The sequence below is a fragment of the Schistocerca americana genome, chromosome 2 (genome assembly GCF_021461395.2).
Source record: "Schistocerca americana isolate TAMUIC-IGC-003095 chromosome 2, iqSchAmer2.1, whole genome shotgun sequence".
Lineage (NCBI taxonomy): Eukaryota > Metazoa > Arthropoda > Insecta > Orthoptera > Acrididae > Schistocerca > Schistocerca americana.
Window position 1 is genome coordinate 265,109,763 of NC_060120.1, and position 21,113 is coordinate 265,130,875.

The 21,113-nt window shown below is 40.5% G+C and overlaps 1 protein-coding gene across 1 annotated transcript in view; it reads right to left on the reverse strand.

The window, feature by feature from the left end:
• The window catches only part of LOC124595088 (kielin/chordin-like protein), a 121,738-nt gene that overhangs the window by 33,425 nt on the left and 67,200 nt on the right, over window positions 1-21,113 (reverse strand). Inside the window, exons 3-4 of the mRNA XM_047133678.1 lie at window positions 12,734-12,872; window positions 7,539-7,663 (exon numbers count right to left, since the gene is read on the reverse strand). Coding sequence (XP_046989634.1) covers window positions 7,539-7,663; window positions 12,734-12,872 — 264 coding nt within the window. The remainder of the gene's footprint in view (window positions 1-7,538; window positions 7,664-12,733; window positions 12,873-21,113) is intronic.

The following is a 21,113-nucleotide window of genomic DNA, read 5'->3' on the forward strand; positions in this document are numbered from 1 at the left end:
ACTTAAACATACCATTGCTAAAAGGGGTGGATTGGTCAGAAAAATACAGGGCAGTATTGGATTTTGCCCATAAAAAGTTTATTCTGCCAAATCCAGGTCAGGTAATTGAAATTCCATTCACTGGAAGTAGGATGAGTGTAGAACTGGGAAAAAACTAGTTGGTGATTTTCTCAAACACCTATGAAGTGGCAGGAAGAACTTCAGCACATAAGGGTATAGAGATAGACGGTAATGAACTTGACTGGAATTAGCTGAGAATGTTCAACCCACAGTGAATTCATACATAGTAAAAAATGGAGGAGTTATTGGACATAACATGAGTGACATAAGAGAGTACTCTCAGATCAAACTGAGACTATCCAGGATTATGAGTATCAATTAAAACTTAAAGAGGCAAACCATTTCTTTGTGAAGCCTTACACAATGCCCACTGGGCTAAAATAACCCACTAACAAGGATATTAGTGAGATGTTAGTACAAGGAGTAAACGAATTCTTGGTAGTTCCTACAACAATCCTCTCCTAGTGGTGAAAAAAACCTTGCAAAGCACAGCTGACCTTGGTGGACCCACAGTTAACCAGTATATAGAAGTGGAAAGAGATAGATCAGTTCTGATTATTAGAAGGAATGAAATACATAAGCTGAATGGACCTGACTGCTGTCTATTGGCAAGTTCCATTACATTCAGGGCCTAGACCTGCTACAGCTTTTACCATCACCAGCTGATTGCATCTGTTTATCATTGTACCATTCAGTCTGAATGTGTCAGTAAGTGTGTTTATAGGGGCTCTGGACCATACTTTGGCCTGACATTTGTTGCAAAAGCTCCTCATGTATGTAGGTGATGTTATGACTATTGGTAGAGCATAGGACGAGCATGAAGAGATGTTGGAAGAGGTAATGGGCAGATTTTTGGGAAATGGAATTAGTATAAAACTAATCAGATATGGTTAAAGGGATACAAAGGTCTTTACAGTATCCAGAATATCCAGAAATGCAGACTGTTGCAAGTGGGAAAGGTCTCTAAGATGATGGATTTAAAAACATTAGAAAATATAATATATGGCAGAGGTGCACTAAATATTTTATCATGGTTAAATATGAGATTATTTGGATATGACAAGGAAAACCTCAGAGTGAAAATACAGAAGAGGGTTCAGTCAAAGTAAAATGGGACTGGGAGAGAACAGTTAAGGACACAGCGTGCTAACAAGCATGTTAAGTCATACAAACTCAATCAGATGACAAGTGCAAAACGTTATAAGCGTGTTCAAGTAGGGAAAAGGCATAAACCAGTGAAGTGGTTCCAATCGTTTCCTGTGAAGAAGAAAGTAGGAACATTATAGGACTGTGTGACAGGGAATGCTGAAAAACAACAATGCTTATCAGTCTCAGAACGAGTGCCGCTCATGTGGTGACCCAGCAAATGTGACAGTAGTATACGAAAATTTAAACTGAGAGTGTGAAATCTTATGAGTATTAAGTTGCCAGTAAGATGTTAAATGCATTCAAAGCATGTGACACGCAATGTTGAATCAGTAAATATTATTGACTACTTAAGGAGGCACTACCAGGATGGACTATGTAGATAAGTTACAGGGTTTATTAGCATTGGTTCAGGTGCGACCAGCATTGGAGGTATTAAGGATGGGCAGAGATATAGTATTAAAATTCGTGAGGGTTTTAACACATTGGTGAGTCCCTGAGCATTCTCTTGCTATCTCTGTAATGGCCTCGTTGTGGGATGGTAGTGGCAATGATAAAAATAGTTAGAACACATGCAATTTATGTTTTATTTGTTATGTAAGTATGTAGGCACATCCATAGATGTCATAGCTACTTTTGACTGTGTCTATTAAAAGAAGTCTGCAGTTAATAATATTACATGGAGATAGAGATCTGAGAGGATATGTATGACACCCAGAATATCATAATGCTAAATAAAGTAAAGTGAATTGTGGAAGCCACATAACTCTTTAACATTAAGTTAATTTTAATCAGTGTATAGAGATGGCACTGAGCAACAGATGCATGCTTAATTGTTTATATCGGTGTAGTGAAATCAGTGTTCCTAATTGTATTATATGCCAAACATGGAGATAGCATTAGTTATCTTCTGCACAGTATTACGGTAAGAAGATTTGTTTTAAGGAAAGTAGTTGCTGAATACAAAAAATAGCTATTTCTGTATACACATTTGAGAGAGGTACATTGTCTAACTAGTTACGGAGAAAAATAAAGAGTTTTGCCAGAAGGTTGTGTCCCGATTTGATTTAGCAAGAGCTAACAACATTTTCGGTAAGATTGGGAGAAAGGAAGTCAGTAATGCACTGCAGTTATATTATAATTTTAAGAATTCTTGCTGATGCGAGGTAATAATGAAGCTGCTTTTACTCACGTAGGATTAGCTGAAGTAGAGCTTTGAAATAGAGAGTGTTTACCTGTGTATAGATTAAGCTTTTTAACAGATTGTTCTTGGGTACTTTTAGTAATAAGAGAGTTGTATTTTCTGTGCATAATTTGCTGAAAGTTTAAATATAATGTGATGTCGTGTAAGGGAATAAAAAGAAAATTATTACGTGAAATACTGTTGATGGCAAAATTAAAAAAATAGTTAAGGACATCTCCTTGTATGGACTAGTGCTATAGGGTATATAATTATCAATATAAGTGGGTAAATGTAGTAATATATTTGTAAACGCTATTAGTCTTGTGACAGACATTGAGAAGCTAAGAAAACTGTACATGGGGAAGGAAAAATGCTAGCCTTGGCGGTCGGCAAGCGATTCCTTATTCCATTTCAAGATAAAGTGTATCCAGCAAAACCTAGTGCCTTCAACATGTTTAATAGAAATGCGATTTACAAACGTAGCTCTGGAAAGCTGTAATTGCGTACAGCGTGGCCAACAAGAGGTAGAATGAACTCTGCAGTGTGCCACAGCTGTTCCATTAGCTCAGTGAGAGACGGGAATGCCATGGGGAACGGACAAGCAGACTAACCGATGTTCAAATCGTGTTCGCGTGAAACGTTATTTTCAGTTAAAGTATCAAATTGTATCCAATTTACACATCCACAGTGCGGTATCTGAGTACTTATTTCTGTTACTGTTACTTTTATTCAAACATGAAGACATAACTTGTACTTCTTACATATGTAAACGACCACTTTGTTTCGTTCATGACATGAATAATTCGAATAGAAAATATCAGCGGGTACAATAACATTGTCTGTATCCAGCGAGGCACAAAAAACCCAATAGGTAGGTTACACTAGATTGCACGTTATTCTGTGTGCTGTAATTCCATTCTTTACATCTGACATCCAGGCTTAAGCTCATCTAGCTAGAATGTACACGTACGAGCAACGTTCGCTTTATAGCAGGTATTCAAAGCAACCGCCTTGCACTGGCAAACATTACGCCACTCGCTGGATCATACTTTGTTGGACCTACGCAACACACCTGCCTCCACCATTCCTGAAACGGTATGCAAGCAAGCTGTTAGGTCGTGTACAGCCATGGCTGGAGTACTATAAACTTGTTCCTTTAAGAGTCCCCAGATATAAAAATCTAGTGAATAAAATCCCAGGGGAGATGGAGGCCAGAATATTGGACCTCCACGACAAAATGATGTCCTGCTTATAAATGACAATAACTAGGGCACGGACGTCTAAGGCATAAAGTAGAAACCGCATGAAGATTCTAACCATAGCTTCATGGTGGATGTGGGTTTGATGTGCAGCAGTATACACAGTGAACTACGGCGGCTTATATGGTAGTAACGAGTGATACGCATTCCTCTATACACTCCGATTTGCTTGCACTTTGTGACAGTGCTGTCAACTCCTCGTTTTCATACATTTGTTTTCAAAATGCACCCGAGCTGATCTTGCTAGACAAGCTTTTGTGTTGAATCTGTATGAGGAATCGCATGTCTATCTCCAAGTGGCGCATTTTTTTCTTCCCCCTGTATATGTATCACCATGAAAAATTCTGTACGAGTAAATGTCGGTTACGAACTAAAGAGATTCTAGTCCTGCAGGGTGATTTATCAACATAAAATTTACTTTGTCCTGATCGGAAAATTTTAGAAGGATCATCTGTTTCGATTGAGCAGGCAGTCATCGTCCTGTAATGAAAACCTCTTTACAGAGAGTAGCTTACAAAACATAGTATGTGAAAATATTATGTCATCAAAAGTGCTGTGCATTCTATGATGCTCCTTTTTAAAAGTTTGATACTTCCCTAAAAATAGTATCATAAAATGAACAGCATTTCTGGTATCATGATATTTTCTTATACTTTATTTCCTTAGTTATTCATTGTAAAGAAGTTTTATTAACGATATGAACACGGTTGTCTGATGAGTCGAAACTGCCATTCCTATACTGATTTGCAATCAGTACAAAAAATATTTTATGTAGGAAACTAAGATCGTGTAATCCACTAATATGACGACATCAAGTGTTTTAAAGTCAGTTATCAACCTTGTATATACAGTCAGTATTTTATGTACTAAGGTCAGCAGATAACTGGGATTACAGCATACACTTTCGGCACTTATCATTAGATGGAAAGTGAGAGTACAGCAAACTCCCGATTACCTGTGCATAGTCTAGCGATAGTTCAAAAAATGAAAATCATAATTGGAACGAAAATTATCTTTTACAATATAAATTTGCAAAGGACAGAGTAGCATGGTGAGTTGACACACGAGTCCTCGGACTGAAGACCTCAACAACAAAGAATATAAATTTCTGATTGTGGAGATGTATATGACGAAAGTATGTGTGAGTGTCTAAACAGTGATCACTGTGAACCTGGATTAAAAAATTGACACATTTTCTGCTTGGGGCTTTTCCAACGTAAAACGGGCATAACGTCGGATTGTATTGCCCAAGCTGCACAGTATTTCCACATTTCAGGATTAAATATTAATTATACTTTTGATGGTAACGTTCGTTTTTTGTTACTTGTCTACTAGGGAACCCATGAAGTTTCTGTACAGCTGTGTGTCATTCAACACTTTCGCCACAAGGAGGGCTTTTTGAGCTGTATCATAAAAGTGGCTTCCCGTCCAGGAGGAAGCTCAGCTACCACAAATCAAATCACCGATCACTGTGAAGCGGAAATTTGTGTCCCACTATGGAAAGAAAACACTTGTTGCCAATATAATCAGTAGATGGCTGGAAACTGTTTTTCCCGAACGGGGTCGTTTCTGTAACTGGCAAGCAGCAGCAGACCATCTGTTTCGGAGGAGACTGTGCGTGCTGTTCAAACCACATTCACGAGATAGCCGCAGAAATCGATTAGACAAGCTTCACCGGAGCTTCGAGGGACAAAGAGTGCATTGCACAAAGAGGTTCACGAATGTCTTAAAATATGTGCATGTTGTTGTTGTTGTCTTCAGTCCAGAGACTTTTGATTCAGCTCTCCATGCTACTCCATCCTGTGCATGTCTCTTCATCTCGGAATAACTACTGCAACTTACATTCATCTGAATCTGCTTAGCGTATTCATCTCTTGGTCTCCCTCCACGCTTCCCTCTAGTACTAAATTGGTAATCCCTTGATGCCTCAGAATGTGTCCTACGAACGGATCCCTTCTTCTAGTCAAGTTGTGCCATAACTTCCTCTTCTCCCCAGTTCTATTCTGTACGTCCTCATTAGTTATGTGATCTACCCATCTAATCCTCAACATTCTTCTGTAGCACCACATTTCGAAAGCTTATTTTATCTTCTTGTCCAAACTATTTATCGTCCATGTTTCACTTCCATACGTGGCTGCACTAGAAACAAATAGTTTCAGAAACCACTTCCTGACAGTTAAATCTATAATCGATGTTAGTAAATTTCTCTTCTTCAGAATCGCTTTCCTTGCCGTAGCCAGTCTACATTTTATATCCTCTCTACTTCGAACATCATCAGTTATTTTGCTCCCCAAATAGCAAAATCATTTACTACTTTAAGGGTCTCATTTCCTAATCTAATTCGCTCAGCATCACCTGATTGAATTCGACTACATTCCATTATCCTCGTTTTGCTTTTGTTGATGTTCATGTTATATCCTCCTTTCAAGACACTGTCCATTCCGTTCAGCTACTCTTCCAGGTCCTTTGCTGTCTCTGACAGAATTACAATGTCGTCGGATAACCTCAGAGTTTTTATTTCCGTTCCATAGATATTAATTCCCACTCCAATTTTTTTTCTTTTGCTTCCCTTACTGCTTGCTCAATTGAATAAGTTCGGGGATAGGCTACAACCCTGTCTCTCTCCCTCCTCAACGACAGCTCCCCTTTCATGCCCCTCGACTCTTATAACTGCCATCTGGTTTCTGTACAAATTGTAAATAGGCTTTCGCTCTCTGTATTTTACCACTGCCACTTTCAGAATTTGAAAGTGAGTAATTTGGACCTTTTATGCGCACAGTAGCTGTCACAGCCAGATGATCGCGCGAAGAGTGAACAACTTGTAATGGACATACTGAATGTTTGAATGAGAGCAATGATTTCTTGAAGGGCGTGTGGCTGTCCGAAGAGATTATCTTTCATGTTTGTGGCTTAGTAATGTCCTGATCTGGTGATCAGGAAATCCCCAAGTCGTTCGAGACTTCCCCAACAGGTGGATTGGCGGAGAGGGCCGGAGAGGGCCCAATTCCATGCCGCCGCATCACCTGACGTTACCCTCTCAGATTTTTTTCTTTGGCTGTAAGAACGGCAGTTCCTGGTATTCGGACATTGCAACAATGCATGAGAGATGCCCTGGGCACAGTAACACCAGACATGTTGCAGAACCTGTGGCAAGAGACTGAATACTGGCTTGTTTGTGTGTTATCAGGGGTACACACGTTGAAGTGACCTGAATGTTCAAATGCATTACCTGTATTAGATGCTTAGTTCAAAACTTAATGAGTACAGGCGTATTTGATGCAACATCTGTTTCATTTACTGTATACAGTAAAGAGTTACAGTGTTTTGTTACCAGGATAAACATTTATGGATATCCTGTATCGTGCAGTGCTGACAATGCTATCCGACGCTATGCCCGAGAACCCTGTTAGAAATATGACGATTATTTCTCAAAAGTGAATGGAAAGAAAGTAATGCGAAATACAGTTTATTTTAAGGGTAATTCTGAATACACGTTGTCGGTTTACGGTAAGTAACGCGTAAGTAAGGTAGTGGTATTTCAACTGTGACATATGGCGTGTTTTGTAAATAAGTAAACAGCAGTTCCCAGTAAAAAAAGTGTGTGTTTTGGAATAGTCGTGTTTGAGTTGCCAGTGCAGACATGCATCCTCATTAACTTGGATAACTGGGAGCCTGCTGCTTTCCTAAAGAGATGTGATAGACGAGTAGAGCACTCCGACTGAAAACTCAGGCTGCTGTGAACTGTTCCTGTAATAAATAAATCTTTGAAAAATTTCTCAACTGAGCCGCAATATTGTTAATGAATTCTAATATATTCAACAACAGATTGGTTATTACAAGCAATAAATGTAAAATGAAAATTTTGTTTCAGTTTTGCTGTTTGCACTCACCACAGTATTGGCCAGTGGAGCAGCACTGGTCTACGCTATACGTCCTAAAGCAGCCAGGATGCACTGGATCAGAGCCGAAGTATTCCGGGCAGTCTATGTGCGCACAGTGGAACGTAGCTTCTCCACTGTGAAAACGTAAAAATTATGGGTTACCGTATCTGCATTACATTTGCAAAACCACATTCTTTGCTCAGGTTTCAGGTATGAAATTTTATTGTTAAGATAGTAGTCTAAATTTCACAGAAGCATTCCTGATAAGACACTTAGAAAACTCCAAAGGTGTATTTAATTAGTAACATGTTCCATGGATCATTTTGCGCGATAGATCGTATGGATGTGGAACGAGTCATTGCAAATTCAGATCGCAAGTTAATTTGCACATGCAGTTACATTCTGAGCATTTCCTATTTTTTAATCACCAAAAGGCAAAGTTGCAATAAAATACTTACAAAAATTGTTTTCAGGTGGATTGCTGTTGTTGAGAACAAGTAGGAAGTTGTTTTAGAGGCTGCACGGAGCTTAAAATGCGTACAGTTTGGGAAATTGAATGGATACATGGTTACTCAACAATCTGACAGTGAACTTTAGAAGTAGTGGATAACGTAGTCGAGTTCCAGAGTGATTTAAAGTACTTCCAGTCTAAAGAAAATTACCTCCATGTGGAGTCTCAGAATTAATGTATTGGATTCAAATGTAATAACATTGTAATATCATGATATTCCAAAATCTTGTACATGGCTGCACGTTCAGATACCGTGAATAGTTACAAGTGGAAGAAAATCAGCCCTCGGTCACTATTTTTAACAAATTAATCTGGTTTTGACATTGCTAGGAGTTTTTTTTTCTTTATTGATTTTCAATTCCCCCCAAAGGGGGCGGGCTGGCAGCAGCTTAGTACGATGCTCTACAGCCTACAGACTTTTTTAAAAACGGAAGAAGAAAAGAAACAAGAAAAACAGGAGATAAAACGGTGACTTAAAGTGTAAAATGGCGGAAAAATGCGGAAAGTTAAAACAGAAAGCAAATGGGTTGGCAATGTTAATAAAATACACAGGAATCAGACAAGTAACATAGTAGACACACAATTAAAAAAAAACATGGCGACATTCTGGTTTCTGATCGCAAGAGATAAAAAAAATCACACCCAGCGACAATATGATGGCCGTTCGCAACACTTCCCAAAAGACACAACATGGAAAACTCACTGTAAAACACTGCACAAAAATGGCGGCACAAAGATGACACTCCCGAGCCAAAGGCAGATGGGGGGGGGGGGGGGGACCTGGAGGAGGGGGAAAAACAAGGAGGGAGGAGTGGAAAAAACGAAAGGGGGGAGGGGGAACCAAGGAGGGAGAGGACTCATAAGGGGGGAGAGGGGCAGGGTAGACGTGAGAGTGAATGAGAAAAGGCAGTGGAGTGAAATGCAAAAGGACTCAGGGGAGAGAAGGGGGCAGAGAGAGGGGAGGTGGGGAAAAAAGAGGATGGAAGGGGGGGGGGGGGAGAGGGAGCCCGGGAAAAGAACAGAGGAAAGGAGGGGGAGTGAGGATCAGAGTTGATAGGAGGGATAAATGGAGGGAGAGAGGGCATCATCCGGGAGGAGGAGTTGATGGAAGCCATCTTGTTGCTAGGAGTGTCTTGCTCTGAATTTAAACAAAGAATGGTCTGTATTCTATAACATGGTCACAGAATTAAGACTAAAAACGTGTAATAGAGTATAAGTACGGAAACGTCGTGAAACGCTGGCAGTACTTATATGTCATTTATAAAATAATAAATATGCCAAAAGGGTATTAGTCACAAAAATATTAAAGATAAAGAAAACTGTTTAGAGTCACAATTCTGTGAGCATGTTATAGAATATAGACCATTCTTTGATTTAAATTCTGAGGAAGACTCTCCTAGCAGTGTCAAAACCAGGTTAATTTGTTAAAAATAGTGACCGGGGGCTGATTTTCTTTCAATTGTGTCATGATATTCGTTAAGTCATTTGTTTGTATTACACTATAATAGAAAGTACGTTCTTGACTTCTTCCCATATTACAGAGGTTTTTCTCCATGGGATCCATGAAATATGATTAATATAATGTAATGCAAATGGTAATAGAGCTTATTTGAAAGAAATAACGAGAAATAAAGCCCTTACGATACACAAATATACCAGATGATGTCTTGAAGATGGTAAACAAAATACAGTCGTAAATTAATACCTTTTATTTTCAACAATGACATTGTGGACCCATTAAAACTGTTTTAATGATTATTTATTTAACTAGGGTTACTACCACAGCTCAAAAGAAATAAAAATTCTTAAAGAAGTTGCGGAAAAAGTAGGAATACAAATATCATTTGGAAAGACGGAATATATGACATGCAACAAATAAGTATAGAAATTTTTGAATACGAAACATGGAAAAATAAAAACGGTTTCTCAGTTTAAATACTTGGGGAAAATCATACAAGAAAACAGCTGCAAACGAAGTTGTCTGTCAAAAAATGGCAACTGCATTTAGATTAACACAAAATGTTTATAATAAAAAATCACTTTCTCACTGCAATGAAACCTGAATATTTTTATGGAACAAAAACTTTAATTTTAAATAGAAAGATGGATACTGAAGAAATTCAAAAGAAAGAAAATATTAGGCCCTAAAATCACCGATGGAGAAACTTATAGGCTGAGAATAAATAAGGAAAAAGAAGAATACACAGACATACAAGGTGACATAAGAAAATGTAGACTTAAATTTTATGGGACCATTAAAAGAACGGCACCCACGAGGCTGACAATACAAACAGTAGAATTATACGAAAACAGAAGTAAGGCCAAATCTGAGCCAATTAAATGGATCGTAGCGATTAAGGAAGATCCTAGAGTAGCCGGTGTAACTCAGGCAGATAGAAAAACATTCAGACAAAAGATATTTGACTGGGAATTTGGTCAGAGGCCAATTAGAAAACGTACTGGAACACCGTGATCTGATGAAAGATAGAGACTTCATTCTGAAAGGATGAAACAAATTTGGACACAAAGGAAGGCCAACCATCAAAAGCGACATTGACTGATTGTACCTCGCGTGGTCCTATTGGTCCCAAACGTAAACAATAATAATAATAATTTATTCACAGACAACTAGTTTCGCTCAGTTCACACAAGTGGTCAGAACCAGTCTGAAAATCTTGCAGGGTAGGGTGCGCTGACAAAAAATTGTTAAGAAAAAAATCCGCTACATTGCGCCGTTTTTGAGTTAATTATCACTGAAGTTGGCAATCACGCCGTTGTGCGTTCAAATTCAATCGGTCGGCCAGAAACGTTGCCGCCAAACGTGTCCTTCGATTGTTTCCTAAAACTGAATAAGAGAGTGATACAAAAACTGAACGTGGGATGACAGTAAGAATCGAACCCGAGCTACTGGCTGAACATTCTAGTGCGCTATCATCTACGTTATGAAAACAACTGACACTAATTGTATCTGGCGAGCCGCTTGGATTTGCGTGTGCAACAGCCTGAGTGCCTAACTTCAATGTTAATTAACTTGGAAGTGGCACAACGTAGATGATGATGATGATGTTTGGTTTGTGGGGCGCTCAACTGCACGGTCATCAGCGCCCGTACAAAGTCCCAATTTTTTCACAGTCCAGTTTTTTACACGGTGCAATTGAGCCACTGTCACGAACGATGATGACTGGATGAAATGATGAGGACAAACACGAACACCTAGTCCCCCGGCAGAAAAAAATCCCCAACCCGCCCGGGAATCGAACCCGGGACCCCATAGTGCAGAGGCAGCAACGCTAGCCACTAGACCACGAGCTGCGGACGCACAACGTAGAGAATTTTTTCTCAACAATTATTTCTCAGCACAACCGACGCTGCACCACCTTTACAAGCTTTTTAGACTACTTCTGACCACCCCACATCTGCATCTTTTACCTTACACATTTCTCAGCCGAAATCAAGTGCAACAATCGAAAGTATATTAAACTGTTACGTATACTGTCTCGCCAAAGTCGTACCATTATCTTTGACAGTTTGGTGGACTATTACAATGACCAGCCTTTCGAATATCGCACATATATGTCTTAGAAGCTGCAACTGAAAGACAGTTCTGTATCAGACGCCAAGGCAACTTCCTTAAACATAATGTAGCATTATTCCGTGACTTTCCCCAAGCAAGTTGTTCGGAAATAAATATTCATTACAAAAAAACTCATTATCAGTTATCACTGTATACAGAATATAAATTCTTTTAATGTTACATAACATCAGTTTTTCATGAAATTTCTCGTGTTGTAATGTTGAGAGTAACACACACAAAAAATTATTTTAAGGTTGTAAATGAACATTTTATCTTGTAACATGATGCACTGCTAATGGTCATTAACAGACTGTTTTGTTTTGTCCATAACCGATTTCAGGTAGATATATCATCTTCACACACACACATACATTTACTTCTGTTACACAGTGCATGGATTTCGCTACTGTTATTAGTTGAGTACAGCATGCACAGAAGAATTCTGTTCTATTGCATCAATTGGATCTGTTATAGTATTCCCTGTCTAAAAAGTGTATCCGTTTAGTGTAACTAAAGTTTAGCCAAACTTAGTTTTTTTATTGGATATCTTACTCCTGCGCAAATATCTGTCGTCACTTACAATCTACGAAAGAATATTTCCACAATTTAAATTGATATTAAAGTGCAGTATATTCTGAATATAGGTACAATATCATCTTCATTGCCTCTTAAATGTTTTAAGACTCGACATGCTATGTTGGTACAAGGTAGTACACACAGCTTCCGAGTTTCTTTCAGTCCTTTCCTGCTTGTTACTGGCTTAGATAAAGATAGTCATCCTATAATGACCATGCAGCCAGAAGTCCGTCGATAATAATAGTCTTATGCATTATCTTGTAACGTTTCTTTTATGACAGTCTCCTCGTTCAGTCTGTACCACATACTGGAAACACATTGGTTGCAACTATGTTTCTTCATTTACTTTGTCTAACCTCTCTGCTATGAGGTACTGCAGGAAGTCGAATTTCACTCACAGTTGTTTACTCAGTTTGTCGTTACTCAGTTTCGTCATAGGTTAATGAGCAAAAACGTGACGTAAAAGTTAAGCCTTGAAGCTGCGTATTTTCTCACTTACCAAATATACAAAATATTATGAATCAAAACAGCAACAGTACTAACCTGAAAATGCCGTCCAGATCACCGAGACATGCACAGCTGGGCGTGCATATGGATTTGATTTCTTGCTGAATTTGTGTGCCTGGGTCATACGCTTTACCTCTGTAGTGGCACTTCGTCTTCTCCAGCGACAGAAGTGAACCTAAAATTATCGTACAATATTGTTTATAAAGTGATAATCAATCGATACTAGTATCATTCATGTGACCTGAACTTTAGTCCATAATACTCACACAATTGCATTATTTTAATGATATTAGCGTTAAGGTGAGTTTTGCATCATGATGTTGACTGAACTTTGTTAGCTAATTGTATTTCTGAAGAAATTATGAAAGTCTGGAAGTTATGTATTTTTTGGCTAGGTCTGTAATAAAAACTATAGTTATCTAAGAGATATTTACGTTATTTTAACTTTAAGTGTTGCATTTTTTTAAAAAAGACTATATTTCTAATAAAACATAACTGATCCACAAGTTAAAACACTGATCACTTCCTATCACTTGACGTGATGCAACACGCTGGTAATGGGGTCACGCAGATTTATCCCAAGCACGAACCAGAGGGTATCATCCGCATTTAATTACATCTAATATATAAACTGGATGTACAAAAGTCATGGCAAGGGAAGTGTCCATTTAAGACGTCAGAATGTTTGTGCATTTTCCTCACATGGTGTGACTGTAGAAATGAGGTCTGAGCAGTCTGTTACAGCCTTGTCAGTCCCTTTACCCAAACGACAAGGAGTTTTCAGTATTTTTTTGTGTTTGTTGCGATAATATCGAAATTTGTAACTCTCACTCCACTGTGAAGCGCAACTGCTTGGATGGAGTTGAACAACCTACAAGATCATTTCCTGCGAGACGTAGACCAAGTGGATAAGGTCATCTTAGACGTGGACTGGAATTCCATTTCTGACGGTGGTGAAAGGCCCTTGCGAGACAGAACATAACACTGGTGTAAGCTTCACATACTTCCAATCCATCCAACAGGGTCATGAAAGAGGTAGGGAAGTTGTGCAGCATATAATGCTCTAAGCAGCATGCAACATGGGATATGTTTTTGGAAGAGTCCAAAGCAGCATGAATGGACTACCACATAGATCTATGGGTTTGACTCATCTCCTCGTGTAAAAAGAGAATAAGTCACCTCCTGATAGAAACCATGATATGCTGAACTTTCCCCTTGCCGGAAGAAGGAGACACTAGGAGACAAAAAAAGGATTCCCTAGACTCTCCTGAAAAACGTCTGAAAGTATATTGAGAACAGGAGACACAAGTGGAAAGGGACACTGTGCGAGAAATAGCAGTGTATACAGCAGAAGGGCTGGCCGGTGTGGCCAAGTTGTTCTAGGCGCTTCAATCTGGAACCGTGCGAATCCTGCGTCGGGCATGGATGTGTGTGATGTCCTTAGGTTAGTTAGGTTTAAGTAGTTCTAAGTTATAGGGGACTGATGACCTTAGATGTTAAGTCCCATGGTGCTCAGAGCCATTTGAACCATTTGAACAGCAGATGGTGTCGGTAAAAGTGTACTGATTACATCTAAGAAGTAGCAGTTTCTTGGTGATAAATTCTTTAAAGTTTTTTGTGGACTTTTGTGAGTATAGAGGATGCTGCATCAGAATGCTGTTGGATTACATACCCTTCAAACAAATAGGTCTAGAGGCATGCACCACATTTTGAATAGAAAAGTGTTGAAGAGTAAATAAGCAATACATATTAGAATCGTAATTACGTAACATCTCTACAATATGCAATGCAACAATTAGGAGTTAGATTACACCTAGTTCATATATAGTCACAATTAATTGGTTCCCACTAACAGTAAGTCAATATACTTGTTGGCTATGTTATTGGTGGATCCTGGAATTGTGATAGGTGATGATGACACTTGTAGATTGATGTGGTTACTGATTGTGTGGGAAAACCCTCTGCCCCAGGGAGAGTGAGAGTTATCAGTCTTATAAGCAGAACTTTGGGATGCTGTTCAGTCTTCTGAGTACCTGATGAACTGTAACATTTTACAGAACGTTGAGAGTTCTTAGTAATTCAGGATACGATATGGAGAAGTAAGAAGAAGAGGAGACTCTGAAGTTCCCACATACAGGTACGTTGTGGCTATGGTGATGAGAATGTGCTGGCTACAGGAAGCGCTGTGCCCACGTTGAAGTACACAGGAAGGTGAGAGATTTTTTTGTTGATTTTTCCAGTTATTAGGGAAACACTATGCTTATCGTAATTTTTGTGTGCTCTGAGGAAGTCAGATATGAAGGTAAAGTATTTTGAAGCATGGTTAACACTGCAAGTACACCTTTAAAAGCTGAATGAAGGGAGTACTCAGGGTAAAGCTATGTATTTTGTATTACTGAATAGCAGTTCTTTCTGTGTTTATTTTCGTGCCATAAAACCGCAGGTCCAAAATGAGCACTGACTGGTAGCAATGAGGGGAGATTATGTGTGGATGTTGGTGACAACGCCCACCTTGTACGAAGATAATGCCGCATAAGAGTGTCCAACAAGCGAATCTCGGAACTGGCAAAGAAAAGGGAGTATAATATAAGTGACAAGATAACATAATGTAAGTGGGTTAAATTATGAGATAGTATAGCTAACGCCGATTATAAAAGAGATATGTTGCAGGCAGATAATTGTCAAGGAATGCAGTTTCGCTGGCCTAAACTAAGCCACCCTTTTGTGTGTGGAGCCCAGTCCTCATTGCAGGTGAAGGATAGTATGACTACGTTCGGAGGTGCGCATGCTGCCATCGTACTGACCGTCAGGTTAGTAGCACTTGTCGTGGCAGGAGGTGAACGGCTGCCCGAGCTGGACTGACGTCATGGGTCATGAGGGTTGTTGACCTAGTTGTGTGGTCAGTGGCAGGGACAGACCCCTCTGTTGTTCCAAAATATCTTAGGGCAACATAGAAGCATGCAGCACTGCATGCACTCTCATGCATAATGTACGCAAATTCAATTCTCATGCATGCTACGCAACACAGCATGCGTGAAGGAACGTAGCAGTAATGCACCAGTACAGGAAGAAGGGCTGTCTGCTCTGTGGCAATGCACGGTAGAAGAAGAGGAATTGCTACTAAGCTTGTTTGGCATCATAACCATCCAAGATGCTGTGAGGTCCACAAGCTCAGCTACCATGAACCTGAATGAGTCCATGGGAAGCTCATTAATACTCATTACCATGTATATGAGGACGAGCAGTGCCAACCGATGCCTGTTCCTAGGATGAATCAGTTCAGCTGTGACTAATTCAGTGTGTTAAGAACGTCATGAAGCCCAAGTATGTTGACCATATACTGCAGAACGACCATGAGAGGCCTCGATATAAGTCATGGTCCACAGGGTGACGCTTATGGCAGGTGAAGTCAATCCAACCTGCTAAAGACACCACATGACGATAACCAAGTACTAAAGATACCACTCGAAACCTGATGCAAGAGACAGAGGCAATCGATGCTGCCACTTGAAGGACATGGACTCAGCTATGAGAACTTCACATGCAGTGTTTCGTCCCCCTCAGACGGATACACCCGATATGATAATGCCTCTAGCGTTCCAGTGCTATGAGATTAGTGATAAATCATGTGAAAGGTTTTTCATACAGATAACACTGTGCAACGAAAGGTCTTTTATGTTCTTGTCTAGAGTTAAAAGTGATTTTGAAAGACTGGCGCATGTGCATCGTAGTCCCATCCCATTTTCTTGTCATTGTACTTATGATTTTTTTGTTCGTGACATGTTCCTGTATGCTTAAAAGTATCTGAATTTTTAAATACACTTCTATGGGATGTGTGCAATTAATCTTCAACTATCAAGCAAGTGTATCTGATGTGTTCCCTGTTTGATTTATATTCGAGTGTAAGTGTTTTATTTCAAGGTGAACAAAATTTTCACGATTTGTGCAGTTACATTAATGACTTTATTCTATGTATTTTTTATTTTCATTTGTTTGTGTAGTGATTAACATACTTATTTACATAATGATGGATGGGTAATGCCTTCTGCCCAAAGAAATACCCCATGACAACTGCTGGACATCGTACTGATGTGGGGTTTTTGTAGTAATTGTAATCTACACTCCTGGAAATTGAAATAAGAACACCGTGAATTCATTGTCCCAGGAAGGGGAAACTTTATTGACACATTCCTGGGGTCAGATACATCACATGATCACACTGACAGAACCACAGGCACATAGACACAGGCAACAGAGCATGCACAATGTCGGCACTAGTACAGTGTATATCCACCTTTCGCAGCAATGCAGGCTGCTATTCTCCCATGGAGACGATCGTAGAGATGCTGGATGTAGTCCTGTGGAACGGCTTGCCATGCCATTTCCACCTGGCGCCTCAGTTGGACCAGCGTTCGTGCTGGACGTGCAGATCGCGTGAGACGACGCTTCATCCAGTCCCAAACATGCTCAATGGGGGACTGATCCGGAGATCTTGCTGGCCAGGGTAGTTGACTTACACCTTCTAGAGCACGTTGGGTGGCACGGGATACATGCGGACGTGCATTGTCCTGTTGGAACAGCAAGTTCCCTTGCCGGTCTAGGAATGGTAGAACGATGGGTTCGATGACGGTTTGAATGTACCGTGCACTATTCAGTGTCCCCTCGACGATCACCAGTGGTGTACGGCCAGTGTAGGAGATCGCTCCCCACACCATGATGCCGGGTGTTGGCCCTGTGTGCCTCGGTCGTATGCAGTCCTGATTGTGGCGCTCACCTGCACGGCGCCAAACACGCATACGACCATCATTGGCACCAAGGCAGAAGCGACTCTCATCGCTGAAGACGACACGTCTCCATTCGTCCCTCCATTCACGCCTGTCGCGACACCACTGGAGGCGGGCTGCACGATGTTGGGGCGTGAGCGGAAGACGGCCTAACGGTGTGCGGGACCGTAGCCCAGCTTCATGGAGACGGTTGCGAATGGTCCTCGCCGATACCCCAGGAGCAACAGTGTCCCTAATTTGCTGGGAAGTGGCGGTGCGGTCCTCTACGGCACTGCGTAGGATCCTACGGTCTTGGCGTGCATCCGTGCGTCGCTGCGGTCCGGTCCCAGGTCGACGGGCATGTGCACCTTCCGCCGACCACTGGCGACAACATCGATGTACTGTGGAGACCTCACGCCCCACGTGTTGAGCAATGCGGTACGTCCACCCGGCCTCCCGCATGCCCACTATACGCCCTCGCTCAAAGTCCGTCAACTGCACATACGGTTCACGTCCACGCTGTCGCGGCATGCTACCAGTGTTAAAGACTGCGATGGAGCTCCGTATGCCACGGCAAACTGGCTGACATTGACGGCGGCGGTGCACAAATGCTGCGCAGCTAGCGCCATTCGACGGCCAACACCGCGGTTCCTGGTGTGTCCGCTGTGCCGTGCGTGTGATCATTGCTTGTACAGCCCTCTCGCAGTGTCCGGAGCAAGTATGGTGGATCTGACACACCGGTGTCAATGTGTTCTTTTTTCCATTTCCAGGAGTGTATCTTTACGTTAATTGAACTGGAGTTCGTTTCAGAAATTTTGGATTTCAGTGGGGGACCATGAATCGATAGATGCTTCGATATTTCACGGCTGCACTTCTATAGCGATTAGAGTGTGTAGTACTCTTGTCCTTTTTTTCTTACGTGGGAGTCATGTTTTTGTGTTGGTTTGATGACATAAAACCTTTATAATCTCGATATTAACAATTGCATGTGCCAACAGACTTTGTGTAGCAATGTGATTTAATAACTTTTTTGAATATGTTTAATAATATGATGACACACAGACATCAAACAGAATCATTATTATATATTATTACCTTATATTTTCTTGGTTTTCTATGAATGTAAAATGCTTTTCTTAATAGGAACCCAAGTTCCCCATTTTTATGTTTGTGTGTCGCATTTGGGCATTTCTCTGTAATGATTTCATGCCATTTGTGCATTTGTTGCTATGATAACATAGAATGAATGAAGTTCTAGGATTCTCTCCTCCATAAAAAGATACACGTGTTTAAAAAAATGTCTGAGTCTGCCCTTTCATTTGAATAATAGTCTCGGATTTTTTCTTCTCCCGAGGTGGAGTGTAATGAAATGGGTCAGTTGAAAGCGATTCGTGAATGTTAAGAGTATTGGACGTTTCAAACGCTGTTAGTGCTCCATTCATTTGACATTTCACTCTGCCTCCACTACTCTTAGCCTCTGGGAAAGGGAGGAGCTACTTCTGCTTTTTTTTTTTTTCGTGCACATCCCACATTATTCCCACTTTTCACTGCATAAATGTGTACGTGAATGAGTATGCGTATGAGAATATTTTTATGACGCCCACAATATGGAAGAGTTCGAAGAGTCAAGGGTTTGCATTGCCAACCTAACTTCGTAAGTGGAAAATGTAGAAATCATCGAGTTTTTCTATCGATGACTGGGTGGGAGTTAGGTCAGCACACAACAGGAAGGTGGTTGGTATTCTCCCATTGGGCTAACGGTAATTCACCCACCACTAGTGACAGGTTGAATGGTATGGACAAGTGCCCCTCTGGACATAATTTTGCTAGCGCTGTGAATGTGTGTTGTGCGTTAGTGTTAGTGATCCACTGGTAAGTGGACAAAGGAATTAGCGCTACGTAAGCTGATTTTATATGGCATTTAATTTATTTTATTTCCACGATCCATTTTTCTTATTTTGATTTAAATTCTTTCACTTGAACTCGAGGGTTTGTCTGGAATGATGCTCTTTTTTCTGATGTTAGTGTCACTAGATGTTTTCTTTTTTACAACAGAATGTTAAAGTTTATTAACGTTTTGGATGACCAAGTTATCTCAGTTACTGATAATCTGTGTATTTATTTGTGACCCATAATTTTCGGCTGTCCTAACGAGTTTGTCTCCGTGTAGTCAAGGCAGCACATGACTGTCAACTTCTCCACATATTAGAATGTTGGTTACTATAGACAAGCCGTGCAGCTCAAACTGCAGTTCATAAAGTCTAGAGTCGCGTGAATATTTATACATGATTTAAATTTACTTCGTTTCCGATTTCTGAAACTTGTTGGAGATAGAGTGAAATCGGCCTTATGTCACCTTGTGTGCACCGTTATGAAACCGTTGGATTTTTCTGTTTCCCTATTTTTCAGTTTATTTGACATAGTGTAAATGCGTTCCACCTGCCAACTTCATGATCCCTGAGAAGGTACTACAGTCAGGTAGTTTAAACTCTAGATCACTAAGTGCAGAATTCAGTGTATATACATATTAAGGGCTTTTTTTAATAGTGCCACAAGTCCATTTTTGTTCATTTTGAGATGCAGAGTCCTAAAGTTAAACGAGCGCTGAAAAATCTGCAATTGAGATACCAGAAATACTCAAGCATATGGCTTCTTTCATGTCTCGAGTTCTGAGGTTTCATTTCAAAGTATTTATTCCCTTTTAAGTGTTGACTGTGGAGACACCTCACCAGGCCCGATGTACGTAACTGCCACTCTCAATTGCTGTTTGGTTACTCGAATAATAATAAATTGTAAGTCAAATGATGCGGGGTTGTTGCATGTATTCATGTATAAATGATCTGAGTGCCCCGCCGGCCGTGATGGCCGAGCGGTTCTAGGCGCTTCAGTCCGAAACCGCGCGACTGCTACGATCGCAGATTCGAATCCTGCCTCAGGCATGGATGTGTGTGATGTCCTTAGGTTAGTTAGGTTTAAGTAGTTCTAAGTTCTAAGGGACTGATGACCTCAGATCTTAAGTCCCATAGCGCTCAGAGCCATTTGAACCATTTTTTTGAGTGCCCCCTGGTGTCCTTGTATATACTCGTTGCTGCCCACTTCCTACAGCCGGGCTGTGATATTCTACTTGCTCTCATTCTTTTTACCGATTTTATTTTATACAGGTATTTATTTAAGGAACCATTTACGAACAGTTCAACTACAGCTTCCAGATATCTGTTTAATAACGTCTCGTTTGAGCACCACGAGTGTAGAATGTTAATACGGGGAGGTTATAATTAAATTTTCGCTACTTGAGGGGGTCGTCCATGATAAACAAGTGGTTGCAGGACAACGAAACTTGGTGCATGATAAACATGTGGTTGCAAAACAATGAAACTTTGCAGAAACGTTTGTAAGGACATGCGGAAAAGAAATAACGAAGAAAACGTTGAAAGAAACGCATTTTAATTCCCACGTCAGAGGGTAACATTTGTTAGTTGCGCACTGTTTTTACGTTCAGTGTTACGAACGTTGCTCAATGTGACAACCATCTGTACCAACGATAGCCTGGGACCGCACTAAAGACTACTCTATTGCTGTCCGAAACATCTCAGGCGGGACGTTGGCTACCTTTCTCGCTACGCTCATCTTCGACCTCAAATGGGTGTTAGTGT